Source organism: Typha latifolia, chromosome 15 (genome assembly GCF_019914945.1).
Source record: "Typha latifolia isolate L0001 chromosome 15, TyphaL0001v2, whole genome shotgun sequence".
NCBI lineage: Eukaryota > Viridiplantae > Streptophyta > Magnoliopsida > Poales > Typhaceae > Typha > Typha latifolia.
Window position 1 is genome coordinate 3,006,554 of NC_133100.1, and position 23,505 is coordinate 3,030,058.

The 23,505-nt window shown below is 33.2% G+C and overlaps 1 protein-coding gene across 6 annotated transcripts in view; it reads right to left on the reverse strand.

Annotated features, from left to right (window-relative positions):
• Positions 1-21,282, reverse strand: part of LOC140802059 (ALBINO3-like protein 2, chloroplastic) — a 39,637-nt gene extending 18,355 nt beyond the window's left edge. The window contains exons 1-5 of one of the 6 annotated variants that reach the window (XM_073157474.1): positions 20,735-20,875; positions 20,164-20,236; positions 19,306-19,412; positions 10,646-10,705; positions 9,817-9,888 (exon numbers count right to left, since the gene is read on the reverse strand). In XM_073157474.1, coding sequence (XP_073013575.1) covers positions 9,817-9,888; positions 10,646-10,705; positions 19,306-19,412; positions 20,164-20,236; positions 20,735-20,737 — 315 coding nt within the window. In that variant the 5' untranslated portion in view covers positions 20,738-20,875. Of the gene's footprint in view, positions 1-9,816; positions 9,889-10,645; positions 10,826-19,305; positions 19,413-20,163; positions 20,237-20,734 lie in introns of all 6 variants that reach the window. The other 5 variants (XM_073157472.1, XR_012111585.1, XM_073157471.1 and 2 more) reach the window with 5 other exon arrangements.
• Between the last annotated feature and the right edge of the window lie 2,223 nt (positions 21,283-23,505).

The following is a 23,505-nucleotide window of genomic DNA, read 5'->3' on the forward strand; positions in this document are numbered from 1 at the left end:
CTTTTTAAGACCCTATGGACTTAGCTATCAAGGCTTGATCGTTGTCGTAGCAACGTGAACGAGTGGTTGTTTGGTATTTGCAGTGGTGGTGAGTAGTCTTATTCCCTAGACGTCTTTCTCAAATTAAGTTATATTATATATTATGTACATGCATGTTTTGGCCTCCTCATAAGGTTTTCTATCAACTATATGGGTGCCCGGTCTGGATGGATGTTGATACCCTAGCGGGTGACAGGGTATGATTATATTTGAGATAGTCTTGCGGGTCACGAAGTATGCTCTGAGCCTTCGGATATGATGTTAAGACCTGGTACTAGGTGTTGACTGTGCACAGTGCTCTAGTGTGATGATGGTATACCAAGATGTCAGTGTTGATTGTGATACGGAGAATTTCACCTGATTATTGAGTAATTATCATAATTTATACACCATTGCATTTGACATCATGACATAGTCGGCATGCATCATGTGTCATATTTGAGAGAGAGTTATGATGATAGTATGACATGGAGATCTATTTATTCATTGTCGAGAATTATATATTTCTATCAGTTATGACATGTTATCTACTTTTTAATTATGTATTATTGAGAAACATTCATATACTCATTCATGACATAATACTCTTTTTGATTTATATTATCCAGTACTTGTTTTATTTTATGTTTGGCTTCACTAATTTGAGGTAAAGTCTATTCACTGAGCCTTTAGCTCATGACTCTCTTTGTTTTCTCCTTTCCAAAAATCCAAGTGAACGAGAAGAGCAAAATACTCCCTTAGAGGTCTTGTCGGTGAGTGAGGAGTAGAGTGCAGTTAGTGTTATATGCCAAATGATTTATCTTATCCGATGTATTAGTGGACATTCTCCAAAGTATGTCTGTATCATTGTCTTATATTTTAGCAGATAACTTTGTACTTGTATAATTATGTATATACCACCGTTATGTATATGTAGTTGTGAAAAGCTCTTGATGATGTGTTGTGGCCTGTGTGGGGCCTAAGTAGGGTTATCTGTATGTTGTTGACAGTTAGACTTGAGTTATTCTTAGTTTAAATGTTGTGGATAAAATCATGATGTTGCTATAGGTTTATTTGATTATCAATAACTAACCAAATGGTCAGGTGCTACGCACGTGCCGTGTGGGCTCGTGCCATGCACGTGTTTAGAGTTCGAGTGTTACATTTTACTATGGATAATAGATTCTGGTGCTTCGATCGTGTGACTTGCTTCATTCACCCTTTTTTCTTCATACTCACCTTGTGCTGGAAATCTCAAAGTCAAAATTGCATATGGAGCTCTTTCACCAATTGCAGGAATCGGGATTATTAGACTATCTAATTCTATCACTCTTGAGACTGTCTTTCATGTTCCCAAATTATCTTGTAACTTGTTGTCTATCAATCAATTAACAAAACAATCCAGATTTTCTACTAGTTTCTTGCCATCTTCTTGTGTCTTTTAGGACCTATCATCAGGGAAGATGATTGGCAGTGGTAAGGAATGTGAGGGACTCTACTACTTTGAGGAAGTCGATGTGAGTACACAATATTAAGTTGTGAATTGTAGTTCAGCTTCTGCTGATAGAGATAGTGAAATTCTGTTATGGCAGTTTAGAATGGGACATCCAAACTTTCCCTATTTGAAACATTTGATTCCGTCCATTTCTTGAACAAAGAGTTGTCTGATTTGTAATGTGAAATCTATGAACTTGTGAAACATCACCGTACTTCCTTTCCGAAAAGCCAATATAAACCATCTAAACCGTTTACTATTATTCATAGTGACCTATGGGGACCCTCACGTATTCCAAATCGTACTCTTACAAAATAGTTTCTGACTTTTATTGATGACCATACTCGACTTTGCTGGGTGTACTTGTTAAAAGAAGAATCTGATGTTCATAATATATTTATCAATTTCCATTCCATGATTCAAACTCAATTCCAAACTCAAGTCCAAATTTTGAGAACTGATAATGGCACAGAATATTTTAATACTACCCTTGGAGACTATCTCCAACATCATGGAATCATTCATCAAAGCTCATGTGCTCATACCTCCTAACAAAATGGAGTAGCAGAACAAAAAAATAGACATCTTCTCGAGGTTGCTGAGCTCTCATGTTTACCAATGCCAAAAACATTCTGGGGTGATGCTATATTAACATCGGCCTATCTTATAAACCATATGCCCAGTCATGCTCTCTTTTTTTCCTCACCTCTTGCAAAAACTCAAACAAGCTTTTCCTGCCTCTCACTTCTCCTCTGATCTCACCCTCAAGGTCTTTGGATGTAGTGCCTTTGTTCATATTCACTCAAATACTTGTGGAAAACTTGATCCTCAGGCAGTCAAATGTGTCTTCATTGGGTATTCTCCTACTCAGAAAGGTTACAAGTGTTATGATCCCTCCACAAAAAAAATAAAATAAAATAAAACCTTTGTTAGCCTTGATGTCACATTCTTTGAGAATCAACCTTACTTTACCCAGACCTCCCTTCAGGGAGAGAAAGAAAATGAAGATCGGTATATTAATTGTGACGTTTTTCTCTTTGAGACCAACCCAGACACTACCTTGAACCTTGAATCAACAACCATACCATCCCATTCTAGTCTGCCATTTACATATGGGAACTTGAACTCAAGGGGAGATAATGAAACACAGAGAGAGAAAGAGATACCTGTGTACTCACGGAGGCCGAAATCAAAGTACAAGAACAATTTCACATCCGAAGTACCAAAGGAGTTGAACCCGATGATAGCTCCAAGTAGTCATGAGTTCCAACACAAGTAATTCTAGTCACCTATTATCAATGATTTACCTATAGCTCTTAGAAAACAAACTCGGTCATGTACCATTCATCCTATCTCCAAATTTGTTTTCTATAAAACTCTGTCACCCAAATTTCATGCTTTCACCTCTAATCTTGATAGAACAAATATTCCAAAAGATATCCAAGAGGCATTGAAGGATAGTAAGTGGAGAGAGGCTGTAATGGAGGAAATGCAAGCATTGAAAAAAAAAAATGGAACATGGGATGTGACGGATTTACCTTGAGGAAAGAAGGCTGTCGGGTGTAAATGGGTGTTCACAATAAAGTACAAAGAAGATGGGTTGATTGAACGCTATAAATCTCGGCTTGTGGCTAAAGGTTTTGCACAGACCTACATCATCGACTATACTGAGTCTTTTGCACCAGTGGCAAAACTCAATACAGTAAAGGTCCTTTTGTCACTTGCAGTGAATCTAGATTGGCCCCTGCAACAGCTTGATATAAAAAATGCTGAAGAAGTCTTTATGAAGATTCCACCAGGGTTCAATAAAAAGGGAGAAGAGAACAAGGTCTGCAAACTCAAGAAATCACTTTATGGTCTCAAACAATCACCAAGAGCATGGTTCGACAGATTTGCAAATGTGGTAAAAGGTCAAGGATATCAACAAGGACAATCAGATCATACTCTAATCCTCCGACAGGCTGATAACAGGCTGAAGACAATATTGATCATATACGTCGATGATATTATTCTAATCGGGGATAATCTGGCCGAGATTGAGAGATTAAAGAAAAGTCTGGCCACAGAATTTGAAGTAAAAGATCTAGGACAGGTGTGTTATTTTCTGGGAATGGAAATTGCTAGGTCCAAGAAAGGCATCAGTGTTTCTCAGAGGAAGTATGTCCTTAATCTTCTAACAGAAACTAGGATGCTTGGACGCAAACCAAGTGATACTCCAATCGAAGCCGGAAAGAAAATGGAGGATGCTGGAAGAACAGTTGATAAAGAAAGTTATCAGAGACTTGCTGGGAAATTAATCTATCTTTCTCACACAAGGCCTGACATTGCTTTTGCAGCTAGCATGGTGAGACAGCATATGCATTCACTAAAAGAAGTCCATCTTGAAGCAGCTTACAGGATCCTTAGATATCTCAAGGGTTCTCCTGGGAGAGGATTATTCTTCAAAAAAGATGGAAGACATGAGATAGAAGTTTTTACTGATGCAAATTGGGCTGGATCAATAGAGGATCGGAGGTCAACGACAGGATACTGCACGTTTGTATGGGGAAATTTAGTAACATGGAGAAGTAAAAAACAAAATGTGGTAGCTCGAAGTAGTGCTGAAGCAGAGTTTCGAGCAATTGCCTATGGAATTTGTGAGGGTCCGTGGTTGAAGAAAACTTCTAGAAGAATTGCAGATGGGTGTTGATCTTCCTATTAAATTCTTTTGTGATAACAGGGCTGCTATTAACATTTCTCTCAATCCAGTTCAACATGATTGGACCAAACATGTTGAAGTGGATAGACACTCATCAAAGAGAAGGTAGAAGAAGGAATTGTTTACATGACTTACATTCCCATAAAAGAACACAACTGATATATTCACCAAAGGACTTCCTTGACAAAATTTCGATAATTTCATTGGCAAGTTGGATATGATCAATATCTATGATCCAACTTGAGGGGTAGTGTGGAAATCCCGAAATTTTAGGGATATTATTCCTGATGTCATACAGGAATAAAATAAACTCGGGATTGACGTAAATTATTTGTTTCCTTTTTTCATTCATTCAAACTTGTATATATACATGTAATGTATTGTTTCACAGATATAAGATTGACCTAAAACTTCTCTCCTCTCTCTTTCAATAATTTATTCTAAACTTTGTTCTAAATTTTATTCCATAAAATTTGTTGTATGGATTTGGGCTTAAGAGTTAAAACTTTGTTCTAAACTCTAAACCTTGTTGTATAACTTGTATAGATTTGTTTTATATATTTTATTCCATAAAATTTGTTGTAAAGATTTATGCTTAAGAGTTTAAACTTTGTTTTAAATTCTAAACCTTGTTGTATGAGCTTTTGTTATGATGAATTATTAGAATTGTAATTTTGATGATGTATGAGTTGAGTTGGAAATAGATTATTTTATTTGTATGAGAAATCAATAAATATTGAATTTTATATAGGATTTATTAAACGGGTTAGACGGGTCGTCTGTTAACGTGTCTAGTTAATTCGACTCATTTAGTAAACGGGTTAGATGGGTCGTGTTAACGTGTCGTATTAACCCGACCTGTTTATTAAACGGGTTAGGCGGGTCATGTCGTGTCGTATTGCCTATTTAATAATCGAGTCGTGTTCGTGTCTACCAAATGTAACCCGTTTATTAATATGGTCGTGTTTATGTCAGGACGAAGTTGACCTGACCCGAACCTGCTTAACCTGCCCTGATTGCCATCCCTATCTTTGATCCTCCTCGTTATACTACATTCAAGTAGATATTAGTATTAATTATTAAACTATTATTACGAACCAGATTTGGACTGATTTGAACATAAGAAAATTATGAAAATTTAGGTGATGGTAGCCTCGTAAGTTAGGATTCTAATGACTCTGGTTTTACCTAAATTAGAGGTTTAGATGAAAAGATATAAATAAAATAGTAGATGGAGGTCAAAATAGGGCAAAATAATAAATATTCGACGTTACGGCAGTTGTCGGATATATAGATATCGGGTACAAAGAATTAGCAATGCTTGGATGCTTGGATGAATAAACAACGAAGCTCAGCCCCTTTATATATAGAGGTCGGGTACAATGAATCCTACTCAGACTTAGACATAAAGGTTTATACGACTCGAACTAGAACTTGTCTTAGCGGTTTATATAACTTAACTAGACTTGCCTTAAGGATTTACATAAGTATGGATCAATTAAAAATAAATAAGCTCAATCCATCGAGCCTAATGTCCTCATGATGCGATCCGATCTGACCCGGTTTGCATCAACTATTATCAATTAATATTATGTGTTGAATGTTGTTATGTGTTCAATTATATTATGAAGTGTTCAATCATTAATATTAGTTTTAATGAATATATTCAATCATATTATATATTGAATAATAGTTATATTTAATTATTATTTTATTTTTAATATAATAAATTATTTACAAAAATAATATAAAGATAAACCACTATAATGTAGGTTTAAACACATACCAAAAACCAAAAATTGACATACTGAAAATCCAAAAACATCTCTAAATATCTTTAAAATTTTATTAAAAATATTATAAGTGCATGCCAGTGGCATGCGGGGACATCTCGACTGTGGCACGACCATTGTTAAGTGAGACAAAAACAAGAAATCTAGTTTAGTTTTTGTTATATCCTACACATGACCCAGCCTCACAGTTAAAGAAAGCTGGCTTAAGCCAACAAGTTGATAGAAGGATAAAAAGGTCACCTCAATTTCATTCGTTATGATATTGAGTGATGCATTTAGACGCGTGTGGTCTAATGAATGCAACAATCTCCCATATTCCATGTTTCTAGCAGTCTCGCACTCGAAGTATCCACAGGCATACATCAACTTGTTGACACTTCACATAATAGAAGTTAAAGTTAGTCTATCACATTGTAAGGACGGTGAGATAAAAGTGCATTCATTTTCACGTAATACCGCAAATTTTGTTTATTTTTAAACATTATATCTATGCACAATTCCCCCTAGTAAATCTTGAATCAATTGGCAAACTAGTAATTTTATTATTCATAACTACTGTAGACTCACTGTCTTCCATTTCCCATTCTAAAGCATATGAAAGGATCACCTCTGATCAAATACTATCATCATCATTATCTTCAGCCTCAAGGTAGGCATCAATATTATCCCTATCTAACTCCTGTGACTCATAAATAAAGTCATCATTCGCTATTGTTTCATTTATAACAGGCTCATTTTCTTCAGCTTCTACTACTCTGGCAATTTCAATCATACTAGTCTCACTTGGACCCAGCTGTTGATAAACATCATCCATACTCTCAACATCCATTAGGTCCTACTACATATTGATGTTGTGACATATGGGCATTTAGAGTAAGTTAATGCGAAGATGAATTTATGGGGTCCAAATTAATGTTTTTGTGTTATCTCTTTATAATTCAATCGTTGTACCTTGCCTTTGCCTTGGAAGAGCATTGCCTCGACCGCCTTATCATCATCTATAGATGGCAAAATTGCATGATCAATAAGTATCTTACTCTTAATCTCCAAAGCGTACTCTTCTTTAGTTTGGTAACAATGTATAACTTCACCATCAATTGTTCATTGGTATAATTATCATTTATTCTTATCAATTTCAACTCTTGTGAACTACCATCAATAAGAACACCATGCAAGTAGCAACACACTGCCACTATTGTTATTGTTTTAAAGCCTAAAATGTTCAAAATGATAAGTACAAACTAAAATGTTCAAAATGATAAATACAAAATATAAGAAGTCTAAAATCAAAATTTGATAAGCTATCTATAGTACAAATTGGAATGTAAAAATAAGCATAGATTTAGATAAATGCTATAAACATATATCTAGATAGAATTCTGTCAGCTGGATTAAGAAAAGAAAAAATAGCTTCCAAATTGATTTCATCCTTTATAATGAAAATTTTGATTTGTTGGGTAATAACTTAATCATTCAATGAAATATTTGTTATATCAATTAAGAAATGGAAAGAATTAGGCACTTAATTAATTCATGAATCATGATAAGATTTTCACATGTATGAATATGGACAGGCAAAGAAAAAAGAAATAAAGCGCTAAATCTAAATTGAAATTTTCTACCTATTTAAGTGCAAAATTGGATTGTAAAAATCAACATAAAAGTCTAAACAATCATATAAAGATCATAGATCTTGTGCAGTAACCTACTCTACTCATGTAAAAGATAATTTGGTTTAATGGAAAAAAAAAACCTATACTTCACAATTTATCATAAAAACAAAATCTACGAAAAGCATAACCTACCCTACTCATATAACCAAAATCTACCACAATTTATCAGAATTTATTCTAAAATGATAAAAGAGAGACGAGCATAACCTATTTTACTCATGTAACCATAATTTATTCTAAAATAATAAAGAGAGAGAGAGAGATGGGAGGCAAAACTAAATTGAGTAGGGAGAGAAAGAGGGGCAAGATCTTCATAATGTACCTTATAGCAAGGAGTGGAGAAGAGCTTGTGGAGAACTTCTTCTCTAAGGCTTTTTAAACAAATACTCATGAAGAGCTTGATTTTGGAGTAGGGAAGAACTTGTGGGAATGTGGGAATTCCTAAGAAGGTTTGTGGGAGAATGGGATTTGCTAAGAAGGGTGGGAAAAAAGAGCAACAAGAGAGAGTGTATAGGGGAAGAAGATGGTTAAGCAGTATTAGGGCTGGGTGGAGTCAGACTGATTTGAAAGAGATAGTTGACACTGTAGCAGACCGACAAAGACACCATTTACAGCATCTTTAAAGACTGTAGTTTACAGCATTTTTAAAGACATTCTAGTTATCAATGTTTTCAAAAACGATCTAGTTATCAACATCTTTAGCCCCCATTTATTTCAGGAATAACTTTTTTTATTCCTGAATACAACTCCTGTTTCTATAATAACAACTAAACACTATAATAACCTAATTCTATAATACAAGTAATATTTCTCAAAATTACATCTTATATCACACACTAACTCAATTACTAATTTATCATTGATATTTATCCTATCAACCTATTTTATATCAAATCAAAAGGTATTTAGCGTAATTTTGTAAAAACAAAACACTTTTTTTTATTTTTTTTCTTCTACTTTATATCACATCAAAGATAATTATTATACTTTTATTTCAGAATACAAGTGAACACAAGAATAGTTACTCCTAGAATAAAGATCTTATTTTAGGAATAAAAAAGAAGAATATTCTTTCTAGAATTGACCTTATTCGTAAAGTAAACGAGGCCTTAAAGCCATTCTAGGATATGTTGCCAAGGGAGGTGTAAAAGAGGTGTAAAAGAGGTGTAAAAGAGGTGTAAAAACTAAAAAATAAGGCTTACAAAGACATGCTAAAACTTTTAGCGTTTTTATATAGACATTGAAACTTTCAGCATCCTTAGGTTGGCCCAGCTCATCTTACCTGGCAATTATACACTCTCCTACGTAGAGAGAGAGAAATTTAAATATGTAAATATTTTCAACCAGCCATTAAATTAATATACTTTATTAAAATAATATTAAATCAAAGAAGTCACCGTTTCTGATTTATCAATGCATTTAATTAAATCATCAAAAGACACATAGAGTGACTAGAGGTGACTATTAGGCCTGACCCGCTCAACCCAGCCCGAACTAGACCGATTTTAACCGGGCGAAGCCTAATTTGCCCGCCCGGCCCAGCCAGAAAGCCCAACCCGCTATGCCTATCCATGGCCCTACCTATAATACATGCATATTCCATAGTTTTTTTAGTCCTACACTAAATATTTAATAAACCAAATATCAATATATAAGTATGTTCCTATTAAAGATAATTAAAATGTCATTCATAAAGGCCCATTATGTTTCGCCCGATAAGATATAATACTTTTTAAATTCAACCCATTATATTAGACCCATTATGTTCGACCTAAACTCGATATCTAATGGGCTAGTTGGTTGTAACGGGTTAGAGTATTCTAGCTCGGTCCAATCCGAGTGATTGGTGGGTCGGACCATGAACAATTATTTAAGCCCGGACCCGACACGACCCGCCTGATGATCACCTCTAGGAGTGACCCCTAAATACTTTACCATATCACCAAAAAGCATCCTAGTGAAAAGCAGCATTAATAAACAAATAAGACAGGGTGCGAAATGAAACAGAATTTAAGTACATTCATACCATGTGGTTCTTGAAAAACAAAAGCATTTTACTCTGGAAAACAGCCAGAGAAGTAGAAGAACCATAATGTGAAAATTTAAAAGTATCTGAAGTAGCAAAATTTTTGCCCTTACACTATCAAACCCAGAATGATTGTCCAAGCACATCCTCCTAATGCTAGTCATCCACAACAAAAAGAAAGGGACCTGCAAACAGATTAGAAGCAAAAAAGTTCATCTACTACTTTAACAGTAACAACAGGTAAGAGAAACTTCATTTAATAAGTTCTAACAAATAATCTCAAAATAGAAATTTGGTTTGACAAAATTTTCAAGTAAGATAGTTGGCCATAAAATTAGAATTGCATGAATAAAAGATCAATTGTGCAAAAAGAATATACAACAAATTAGGAAAGAAGAATAGAAGATGCTTTCTCATGAAATTTATAATGGTCATAAGAGTATGAACCAGGAAAGTAGCTAACTTCGAAATCCGAATTTAAAAGTATTACTTGTTATTAATTCCTAGTGGATCAAAGAGGTAGGAGTTCAAAAGCCTTTCAACCAAGACTACTTAAAGGTATCATCAACTTTCAGAATTAATTGAGATTGCATTGTTCACTTTCCAAAGATGTCTAAGCCTGCACAATAGACTGAAACACATGATCATGCAGAGTCTGAAATAATTCTACTTAGCATGCAGTCTTTCATTGATAAGTATAGTGGCAAGCTAGATCAAGGTTGTTAGCCCTCTAATCTTGATAGCAGGATTGCCTAGCAAAGAAAATGATGGATATGCAAACATCCTAATGGACAAAAATACTTCTTATTGCTCTACAATAATATTAATCTAACAACATCCTAATACTAATCAAATGCTTGCAATATAACGTCCATCTTTGTTTGTTGGGAAAACAATTAGGGTCTTCTACATTGAAGAGACTATCTGAGCTTTGAGAATTACCTGGACTGTAAGGAATGCAAAGTTCCACAAAAATGAGGGGCAGCCAAGTTCTCGTCTTTTCTGTCGGAAGAACAAATAATGTCTCTGAAAACTCCTTGCAGATAGAAATGGTGGCAATGGAGGGGGCACTTTTAACAGAAATACATAATCAGACAACCACACAGCTAGTATCCAATTTAGCTGCATTGCATAAATGAAGCAAGAATAACAAAAAGAAAGGATAATTATAATGACACAAATATAAAAGCTTGATCTAAATAACAAGTGTGTAACAGAGATGATGCTTCAGAAAAATCAATACAACCAGCTGATCATTTGAAAAGATTCATATTTTTGAAATACAAGAAGAACTAAAAAGTAATTAGCATCATACTTGCATTACAAGATATTATTTCTTTTAGTGCATAATGATACTGACTTATTTCGGTGTACCAAGTCACAACATTGGCTCCCCTGAAATTCATGGTATATACTATATATTTATGAAAACACAATGGTAACAGTCTTATATACAGAGATCTGATTTTTCTTTTCTGTCCTTTGCACAAATAAATGATAAACATTGTTTAGGAATAAACATTCTTTACCAAGATCGTCTGAATTTGCTAAAGGAAATCTTCTAATGAATTATACCCTAAGGAATTACATTGTTCTTGATGGTCCGAGACCTATTTAGCAATAGGTGACAATTAAAAGTTCATTTTTCAAAACACTATAGCAATTATGCCATGTGATACCTACTTGCTAAAACCAACCAAATTGATACTGAAATTAATCTCCTGTACCATATAAAAGTTCCATCATTCATAGTAAAATAAAGGCACCTCTCATGATACCTTCAAATAGAGAAAATGAAAGAATTTTAAGCAAGGTTCTGAAACTCAAGATAGAGATTGGGTTCGACCGCCCGAAAAAACGATATATATCAGTCGTATCGGCGGCAACCCTATTAGATCACACTATTTTTTAATAATCTAAACTTCTAAATATTATTAAAAATAAAGAGAATTTCTAAAAGCATAATTATTATTTTTTCTATGTAAATTGTAATAGTAAAGTATGTAAATTCTGTAGTGTATAGGAAAATGACAAAAATTATTAATTTGCGAAAGTTGTTAATATAATTTTTTCTACAATATTACTTTTCTTCTTCTTCAAATTCAGAATCCCCTTCTGCTACTGTGAATTACAGTCAAAATTTCATACTTAAACTACGAATTTCGTATTTAAATTAGGAATTCTTCATTCCACCACAGAATGAATTCGAATTTGAAAAACCACTTAATACAAAAGTTTTAGTTCATGACGTCACTAATCTTATCCAATTAGTTTCATATTATTTAAACATCAGATGAAAATCTTTTGAATATTTTTCTAAAACTACGCAAAATTAGAATTCCATAGTTTAAGTATAAAATTTATAGTTTAAGTACAAATTTCGTACTTAAACTATGAAATATCAGTTCTGCACAGTTTCAAAAAAATATTCAAAAGATAATCAGGTTGACATCCAAAATTTGTGAAATCAATTGGATAAAATCTATGACATCGTAATCTAGAATTTTTGTATTCAAAATTTCTTCAGATTCAAAATCTATCTATAATGAAACAAAGATTTCATACTTTGAGTACAAAATTCATAATTTCAGTATAAAATTATGACAGTAATTCAGAATTTTTTAAATAGATATTGTAATTTATTTGCAACATAGATAAATTCTTTTCTTAAAACGTTAATTAAAAAGTTTTTATTTGTTTAAGCTATCTCTAATTAATCTCTAATTGTATTTATTAAAGAGCAATTAAAAAGACTTATATTAAAAAAAGATTAAGAGAGAAGAAAAATAGTAGCAAAAGAAAAAAAAAACAACAATAAAAAAGATAAAAATGAAAAAAAAAAGAACTAGTAGCAACATAAGAAGAATAAGAACAAAAACAAGAAGAGGATACGAATAATTTCTCTCTTACATTGTCTCATCAGCATTTAATAAGCACTAAATGGCAAAAGCGCAAACTTGGAAGAAATAAAAAAAATATCATCCGCAAAGGAAACCGAAAACAGGCCTGACTTACAAAAACAAAAACTAAGTGACTTTTTAGTGCAAACGACTCGATAAAAATAAGAAAATAAAAATTATTTACATATGAAGCATAAAAACTAGAAAATTACTCAAAACTATTATAAATTCCGAGCCAGATATAGTAAATTTCAAAGCTCATATATTACTACTGCAGAAGTGAGATGATCTCTCTCTCTCTCTCTCTTTTTATTGTTGTTATGTAGCAGTAAGAAAGAGGGAGTTAAAAAACAGAAGAGAAAGAGGGATGAGAAAAGAAAAAAAACACTAATCTAAGTTCACTAGAGTGCAGAATAGCTGAAGTTCGCCGTATCGGCCATCGGATAAGCTTAGTAAAGTGTGGGAGGTAGAACAAAAAATTGTGAGAGATAGAGAGTAAAAGCTAAAAACTTGAAAAGAAGGCACTTAGGAACATCAATTATTGATGTCCTATAAATCCATCTGAATCTTTAAAAAAAATCAATTTTGGCCTGTACAACCAGTAAAGTCAACACTAGCCAATACCAAACTGAAACCAATCACCAGACTGGTTTCGAGTCCAAATTGACATATGAAGAATCAGTTACAATCTCGATCTTTGTCAAACTAATGGAGATCTCATTTTTACAAACATCCATGCTATTGTCATATCCAATATTCGACACAAAAAAATTGTCAAATTTAAATAACACAAACATCAGATTCTTGATATATCATAGTGGGTTTCAAACATCATGTAAACTATCAATTTATTCACAAAAAAATTAAAAAGGAAAGCAAAGACAAAAAGGGTATGTTTATATCAAGGTCCAAAGTTTCAATTTCAGTTTCAGCTCCATTTAAAAAAACATATTTCGATCTGTTTCTATTCTAATCATATTGTTTTGACTTTGGACTTTTTTTCATAAATAATCTTCTTCATCTTATTTTTTAATGGATTACTCAGGATCTAATAGCATGTAATAATGAGGTTGATATTAGGTTAGGTACAAGTTGGATTCAAGTCAAACCCAACACAGAATCTAAAATGTAGTTTTAAGGAAAAATGTCATTATGGTTGTTTTTAGTTGGATGCTAGTTGCAGGGGAAATTTCAGATGGGATACGATGGAAATGTGAAACATTTCAATCCTTTCGAGAAAACATCTCGGTTTCGGGCAAAACTCCAAATCATGGTTTATATCCATTTCTAAATGCTACATGAGCAATATTATTAAATGAAACAAGACTGACATTGTGAATTGACAAGTTCTTGAAGAAAGTTGCCATTCCCAATTATGCTTGAATATACACTATGGAGTGAATTTTAGGCTAAATTACACCTACACCCCTTAAACTATGACCTAATATCATTTATAACCCCTGAATAAAAAAAACTGTGACACTAAGACCCCCCTGAATTATTATAATTTCTATAAAGGGTTACCACCGTAAATGGAAAAGTTGATTTTACAAATTGCCCTCTGCCCCTATGCACATTATGGATATGTGAAAAGGTAGAAAGTTTGATAGAGAGTGGGAGGAACTAGGAGATATTGAGAGGAAGAAGAAAATTTCGAACTTGGAAGCAATATCACCATAGAACTTGGGATTGGGATTGGGACTGGAAGAGAGAGTATAAGACAGGAAGAAGAGAAGTTAAGAGAGGTTGAGAGTTTGAAAGAGTTTGAGGAGAGTAATAGCTATTAGGAGAGGAAAAAGTTGGGAGAAGATGAGAGGAAAAAGATCAACAAAAATTGAGAGAGAGAGAGTATAAATGTTTTAATAAAACTTTGGGAAGGAAGATGAGGGTAATTTGAAACATATGGAACAGTGAGAATTAATTATTTATGTCAATATGCAATAGTTCAAAATTTCAGTCATTGGTGTCAGGCTCATTATCTACAAGGCATGTTGCAATTGAACAAGTATATCTTTTTGATCTAGTTGGCATAGTCAAAAAAGGAAAAGAAGAATGTAGACACTTCAAAAGCTATCTCATGTATTGGATTTTAACTAACATCAATTGTTTTAATGAGCTATTAAAATCTCATATAACCTCATGTTCTGATGGGTTTTACGGTACCAAATTGATAGGCTCTGATACCACTGATAGGTTACGGAACAATTCATTCAAGATCTGAATTTATTGCAGTAAGCAGTCCGCGCAACCGAGAGAAAATATTCACCAAATATTTCCTTGTAGTCAGAAAATTATGAAACAAAGTGGAATAGATCCGTAACTCTCTGATCTACGTTTTTTGTATTTACGCCCTTCGCAGATTCGAATTGCAACCGGGACGAAAATGCGATATATTGCAGATGATGGTGGTAGTGACGGGTGGAATGGAAGTTAGGGTTATAAATGATAATAGAGATGAGGATAGATGGATGATATTGTTTAAGTGATTAAGACGAAGGGGAAGAAGTGGTCAAGATCCCAAAGAAAAGGGAGGACTCAACAGACGAGGGAGATTAGAAGTTAGGAGGAACCTTGCCAACGGTAGAGGTGGTAGGTTGGTGAAGAGAGAAGAGGGAGATTAGAGTAGAGAGAAGATAGAGAGGTAAGAAATCAATATTTCAATAGCATAATGAATTTGGCTATCATCCACACTTTTATAGAGGCTAGGCAACAAGCCCTAATAATAATAATTAACCCTAATCCTAATGGAATCCCGTCAATCGCGTTCGAACACACCCGATCGCATTCGAACGCACAAAAAGCATTCTCTGTATGTGCGAACGCGATGTAGGTGTTCGAACACGCATTTTGCGTTCTCTGTATTTGCGAACCTGATGCAGGCATTCACAAGGGCGTTCGAACGCGACCCCATCCGTGTTCGAACGCGACCTACAGATATTTTATTTTAATAAAAATAAATAATTAATGCAATAAAAAAAAGACTGTAACAAGGTGTATCATGTTCATAAGAATAAATGTAACAACCTGAAATTTTAAAACGTAAATAAATAAATAAAATAGAAAAAAAACATTTAGATAATGAGGAATTTTGTTTTCTCTTTCATATTTTAGGATTTTTATTAAAATAAATTAAATTTTTAGGTATATCTTTTAGATATTAGAATTCCTATTCCAATAAGACTCTTAATATATTTTTTTTAACTATAAAAATAGGGCTAGAAGAAAACCCTAGATAAGATTTTAAGAGAGAAGATAGAGGCAACACTGTAGTACTGCTACAGTGCCGAGATTAGGAGGAAAAAGAAAGATCATTTTTGAGAGAGATTAGAGATTAGAGAGTAGAGAGTAGAGAGAAGAGATATGAGAGATGAGAGAGAAAAAGAGATGAAATAGTGTATAAAGAAAGAGAGGAAAAAGAACAAAGTAGAAAGAGAAAAAAGAAAAGAGAATAGAGAATATATGGAAAAAGAACTTATCATACAAAAGAAAAAACAATGAAAGAGAAGACATGGAGCACATCGGAATCCATACAGATTATGATTAGGATGTGAAAATCATTTTTTTTTATTAAGCGATCAAGGCAAATTCCCACTCATATTTTCTTAAATTTTTATTATCCTAAAATAGAATTGATGAATTGAAAATTATATCTTTTTATTTATTCTTATTTTGTTTAATTCTATGATATAAGAAATTATGATATGATGATGTCAATAATGCTACATGTAATGGAAAATTAAGAAATTTGTTGTTTTAAGATTTTTCATTGAAAAATTAGAAATGTTAAGATTATTTGTATTTTATAGAAAATTCAGATTTATTATTTTTGAAAAAAAAAGATTTTGTTGTTTATATTTTCAGATTTTTTAAAATATTTAATATTTATCTTTATTGCAGAAAATAAGAATAAATTGGAAGTATTCCAATTTAAATAAATTTCAGATTTCTAAAAATAATTAATATTTTTTTAGTCCAGAAAATAAGATGATATATTGAAAATATTTCAATTTAAAGGAATTTCAGATTTCTAAAAATATTTAATATTATATTTTATTTCCAGAAAATAAGATATAAATTGGAGATATTTCAATTTAAATGAATTTCAGATTTCTGAATATATTATATTATATTTTATTCTCACAAAATAACAAAGGAAATCTTTATGCTAATATATTTTATTTTCTGTAAATAAAATATATGAGATCTTTATTAAAAATAAAGATTTTTGAGAAGATGATCACAAATAAAATATTATTTTTGAGATGTGAAATTTTATAAGATCAAATATTAGATTATTATTTACTTATGTTTTCTAACTTATTAAAAATGATTTATATATATATATATGAGAAAATAATAGCATTTGGATTTATGAATTATTCATGTATCGTATTTAGAAGAATCGAAAATCTTGATGATTGAGGAATATGAAATATGAGATTCAGAATAAATCAATATAATTGGATACTGATAAAAGTAAGATCTAAAACCCAATTTGTTTTCAAGAAGATAAATTCATATAAAAAACTCTTGGAATGTAATGTTGCGACGTACTATCAAATGACTCTAGCAGAATTAGGAAAATAATTCTTGGATTTTCATTTCAATAACTCTAATCTTACTTAAAGGCTAGTGAAAAAAATCGATAGAGCACTACAGAGTACCTACTATGACCCTAGACATATCGGTTATCTAGAAAAGTTTTGGGCACCATCTTGATGGTGATTAAGTAGTGCGATGTGGTCACAAATTAGAGAACCCATTAAAAAGACAATATAGCATTTTATCACTTTTGGCGAGTTTCCATGATAATACACTTTTAATAGAGATCGATTCTTTTAATATTAATTTATTCAAATTGAGATATTATAAATGTTTATAATTCGATTTCCATAATAGTACACTTTTGGCAGAGATTGATTTGTTTTATATTGATTTATTTCAAATTGAGATATTATAAATGATTCGATTTCCATGATAGTAAAATTTTAGTAGATATCACTTCTTATTATATTGATTTATTCAATATGAGATAATATAAATAATTTATGATTTTAATTTAGCATATATTGGATTTTGAAATTTAGTACAAGAGGTAAGAAAATTATTTCTTTTTCAAAACAGCTTATATATATTATTATGATTATTTTTCTGCCATTATATGTATTGTATCACATGTTAATATTTGTCATTAGATATATTCTTAGTAGAGTGAGTTGCTCGTCTAGCTCGTAAGGACTTATTATTTTGTAGAAATTTAATAAGCCGTTTAACAAGGACTTTGAAGGCTAAGTATCATTTCCACTGTGTCAATCTATTTTAGGATTTGATTATTATTTAAGCTTTTGTGTTTTCTTCGAGTTTTATCTTAGAAATTCATGACCATCATATTCCTAAATCGGAGGGTAACAGTAAACTTCATGCTTGGCCCAGCAACAGTTCAAGTTAAGCCAAACCTTTAAATGTTGGCACCAACCTCTCTCTATAAAGCTCAAAACCTTGAACTAATTTTCCATTGCACATTGTTCTGCATATCAATAACTTCTAGTCTAAGATACTAAAATCAATTAGAACATCCTTCTCTCATGAATCAATTTCACAATACGGCAATTCTTGGTATGAAAACCTATATCATATGGTTAATGATGTGCATAGTAAGTCCGCACTAAGAGTATGTTAATTAACAATATTTTCTTAAGAAGATGCACTATGAAGCAGAAATTGGTGTGTACTTTGTCTTAAGAACAATAGATGCTCTCAACTCTCTGAATTCATCTTAATGGAATAATGAACTGAAAGTCTGAAAATTTAAAAGAATGTAGGCTACGATCATTTAAAAGCCTTTGTTTGTGCTATCTTTACAATTTTAGAACATAATATATGTAATATATATTTCAACCCCACCAAATGGAGTCATTCTAAGGGTCTGTTTGGATGACATTTTCTAGAGAAAATTTTTCACAGGAAAGGCCCTTATCCTAAGGGAAAAAAATGAAGCAAGACTTCATTTCCTTTTCCTAAACTCTCTCCCTCACTCTCCCTTCCCCATCTCTCTCTCCCACTCCCCTATCACCACACTCTTCTCTCCTCTTCTGAATACCACTACCTTCCTCATCCCACCTTCCCATCTCCTTTTCCTCCTCTCCTCTCCTTGTCCTTCTCCCACTCTCTTCTTTCTATTTTTTTCCTCCAAATTTTTCTAAAATGTCCAAACAAGATAATTTAAATTCATGCAAAGGAAAAAAGAAAATTTTGCACTGTTTCATTCCTACATGCTAAAATTCCTATAGGGAATTTTCCCAATTTATCCAAACAGGCCCTAAGAGAATGATAATGGTCAAGTTCTTGAAGACACACGGTCATCTCACGCTTAATTATTCACATCTATAAAAACAAACAAATAATCTTCCTAGGAATAATTTATTTATTCTTCTACTAACTTTTTTTACCAAAGTATTAAGTTTATCATCTACTCAATCTCATCAAAGATCATATTGTTTGATGTTGCTATACTATATGTATGAATTATATACATCGTAGATACAATGGCTTGTTGTTATACATACCTAGGTACAAAGGCTTGTAGCAATCTCAAAAATTCAGCATGAACCAATTTGTCTAGTAAAAGAAAATTTTCTTGTACTTTGCAAGAAGAGAGGACAGCTAACAGTAAAATCTGAAATGACACAATTTGCTGCTTACATTTAGGAAGTAGTTCTGCAATTTTCCCTGCCTTCTTAAGCTGCAAGATAAGAACAGGAAGTAGTGACACTCTGAGGGCCAACGTTGATGTGGAGATAATGACCCACCTGTAGAAATGTCTGCAGTATCAGCAAAAAAACATATTGCAATTTTTATGGCAACTATGACCTAGCATTCCATTGCTGCCAAGGCACTATCTATTGAGGATAAAGAAAGGCTATAATCTTCAGGTTTTAAGAGAAAAAATATGTTGAAAAAAATAGAAAAAAGAAAAGTAAAGATATATAGTAAACCACCATAAACTTATGCACTCTTTCTTGATCACCCATGTTGCTGCATAAAGTGCATGATCTGAGCTTGTACACCCCTAGTCATGATCAAGGTTTAAAAAATTGGGATCAGGATTGGGACGGGATCAGCCTCCCGAAATACGATACGTATTGGTTGTATCGGCCAGATCAGCCGTTCGGATCGAATCGGGCTATTTTTAATTATATAAAATTCTAAGGGATCGGTCACATCGGGCGATCCCGCCCGAAATACGATACGTATTGGTTGCATAAAGTGCCGATCCCGAGCAACCAATACGGTCGATACTGCCGATATGATCGATACATATTATTTTTCTAGATAGCCAATACTGATCCCGATCCCAATACTGGGAACTTTGCTAAAAACTAAAAGTAGTACTAACTTAAAAGTTAAAACTGTTGCAAGGAAGGAGAGAAAAAGAGTGAAAGAAACAAAAAGAAAAAAAAAACTCTGCCATAGTGAAGGAGAGAGAGAAGAAAAAGTATTACAGCAAAGAAAAGAGACAAGAAAAAGAGAGAAATAAATAAAATAAAATAAATCACATAGCTGAGGTCGTCGGAGTTGGATATGCGTCAATGGAGTTTGCCCAAGCTAGATTTCTGCGTCGGAGAAGCAATGGCTGCGGTACAAAGAGAAAGAGAGAGAAATAGTGAAAGAGAGAAATATAGAGAAATAGTAAAAGAAAGAGAAGGAGAAATAGTGAGAGAGAGAGAGAGAGAGAGAGAGAGAGATGGTGAAAAAGGATCTGCCGATCCTTCGAACCATGGTCATGACTAAAACCAGTTTAGACCATCACTGAAAGTGGAGATCAAAATGACCAAAATTTGAAACTACATAAGTGAATTTTTAAGACAACTAAAATATACAATAGAAAAGAAAGCCACTCTACTAATTGCATTCAAAGCCTCTCTAAAATATACAATAGCAAAGAAAGCCATTCTAACAAATCAGTAAGCAACATGTATTCAAAGGTACGATTATCAAATCATTCAACCGAACAATTATTAACTCCATTTGAATAATTGGAAATGTCAACAATTGGTGAACAAGAAGCGATATAGACGCATATCGAGAAGAACAACAATTAAATTGTAAAGGTTGACTTCGGAGTTCTTACCATGGAAAACCAGTGAGGTCATGGTACCCATCGAGAAGTGATATGACAGCACGAGGAAGGTAATCCCACATGCTCTCAGTTACAGCTTCCTCAGCCAACCCCAATCCATCTGTTCCAAGAGTCGAAAGCTCCACTCCAGCCTCGGAGCCAAGAGACGAACTGAATTCTAACTCAGATTCCAAATCACCAGTAGGGCTATCCCCGACTGCGGAGGCGCCTTCGCCGTTATCGGATTTTTTGGACCAGGAGTACCAGGAGAAGGATCGAGACGAAATTCCATTGGAGAATGGATGGGGATTAGGACTAAGTGGAAGGGGTAGTAGGAGGGAGGAGGGCGGTGGATTAGGGTTTCGGAGTGGGGAGGAGAGGGGGGATAGTGTAGAGAAAGCTGGTGGAAGAAGGAAGCGGCGGCCGCGGAGATGGCGGAGATGGCGGAGCTGGGTGGCGAATCCCATGAGGTTAGAATTTCTGGTTTTTGCCCATTCGTGTTCCGTCCGAAGGAAAAAAGAAGAGTTATTTGCACCTAAAACCCGTTTTCTCTTTCTTTTTTCTTTTTTTCAGTTTGACTCACTCTCAGTTTCGTTTGCGCATATGGGCATTTTTTTTTCTCTTTTTTCTTCTTTCAAATTTGCCTTTCTATAATGCCTACTTACCGCCCATTTTTAATGATATAGATGGGACAATACAAGAATAAAGACAAATAATTTGTAATTTTTTTCGATATTTTCTTCTTATACTATTATTGGTTCTTATGTTGTTATTGGTTCTTCTTTTTTTTTTTGTTATTTCTTTATTTATTTATTTTTCTATACAAGTCTCTCTAATCACTATTTAATTAATACAATAAAAGATTAATTAGAGATAGTTTAAATAAATAAAAACTCTTAAATCAATGTTTCAAAAAGAAATTTTAATCTATATTACAAATAAATTAAAATATCTACTTAAAAAACTATAAATTACAGTCAGAATTTCGTACTTAAACTATAAATGAGAAAAATGAGAAAGATTAAGTGATTACTCGAAGATAGTGGTGAAATAATTAAAATTAGTTAAACAGTCAGCATTTCATACTTAAACTACGAATTATTTGTTCTACTATAGAATCTGAATATGAAAATACTCTAAATATATAGTTGCATTTTTTTACTGATCCCATCTTCACCGATAGTTCTAAATCATGATGCCACTAATCTTATCCAATTGGTTACATAATATTTGGACGTTCGATGAATTATAAATATTTTTTTAAAATTATGCAAAATTAGAATTTCGTAGTTTAAGTACAAAATTTATAGTTTAAGTATGAATTTATTTGTGATTCCTAAAAAGTATTTATAAGATAATTATTTGATATCCAAATATTATGAAACCAATTGGATAAAATTGGTGACATCATGATCTAGAATTTTTGTATTTAGAGTTTCTTCAGATTTAGAATATATCTATGGCATAACAAAGAATTTATAGTTTAAGTATGAAATTCTAACTGTAATTTATAGTTTTGTTTAGATATTATAATTTAATAGTTTAAGTAGCTCACCTTTCTAACCCCACAGTCACTATGAGCCCAAATCTATTTTTGAGTCACGTAGAGAAAGTTAGGGTTACCATAGACCAAATTATTTGAGATACATTGCCCGAGCCAAGGGATGAGATAAAGAGGGTCGAGCCGGTTTGTGTGCTAGCAAGGTATCGTTAAAGACATGAAGGAAGATTAGACTGTAATGGTTAGATAAGAGTTGATTAGAAGGAAATAAAGTTCAGTAGCGAAAAACCCAATTTCAGGATTAGGCGTTCGAACACAATTTTCTCGAGAGTCAAGAAAATAAATTGGCGTTCAAACACCCAACTGTGAGGATCCTATTGCCAAGTCTAGTCAAGTCAGGAAGCCACCTATAAATAGATATGGTGTACACCTGGATAATTATCTTAGATTATTGAAGTTAATTTGCAAGATCGTCTCTTTCCTCCTTATTTGACTACCTCCAAGCTTTGAAACCCTAGCCACCATCTAGGATCTTCATTGTTGCCTTTCTCTTCATCTGGTTGAACCCCATTGACCTTAAGAAACAACCCTACTTTTTCTCTATCCCTTTCCTATCAATTACATTGACTTCCACCATTTTCATCTCCACCACCATACCATAACCCTAGGTCGATCACTTCCATGCCTCTTCAGTCTCCCTTTCTACGATCCAACCCAATAGATTCGGTCTCCATCATGAATCTATTTCAATCCCAAAAATACTCGACCATCTAACCGTTTGATCTAGAGTTACCTCTTAACTTTAGAGATCCGTGGTAACCCTAACTTTCTTTACATGAGTTAGAATCTAGTTTCGTCTTTGGATTTAGAATCGTAGTGATTGTAGAGGGTTAGGAAGGTAAGTATTATAGTGGTATTAGAGTAAGTTGAACCTTGGACCACCTTGAAGCTCCATTAATGGTCAACATAAGATCTCGAAGGAATTATGAAGAAATGATGAATATGGAGGATCATTAGACTGCCTTCAACCAAGAAGAAAGATCAAGGATACTCTGATCGACCCTAGCCAATCGGAATGCACAGTTGGCCATGTTAGGTCGGAGGGTAGGCATGTTTCTACAGACATGTTACTCCTTCGTATGTTGGATGAAATGAGGGCATAACGGGAAGCTGCAAGAGCAGGGCCAGAGAAGATGGTGGCACTCTTAGCTGATACACTTGCAATTAGTGTGAGCACCCCCACACCTTTGGAACAACCACCACCAAGGATGAACCATTGGTG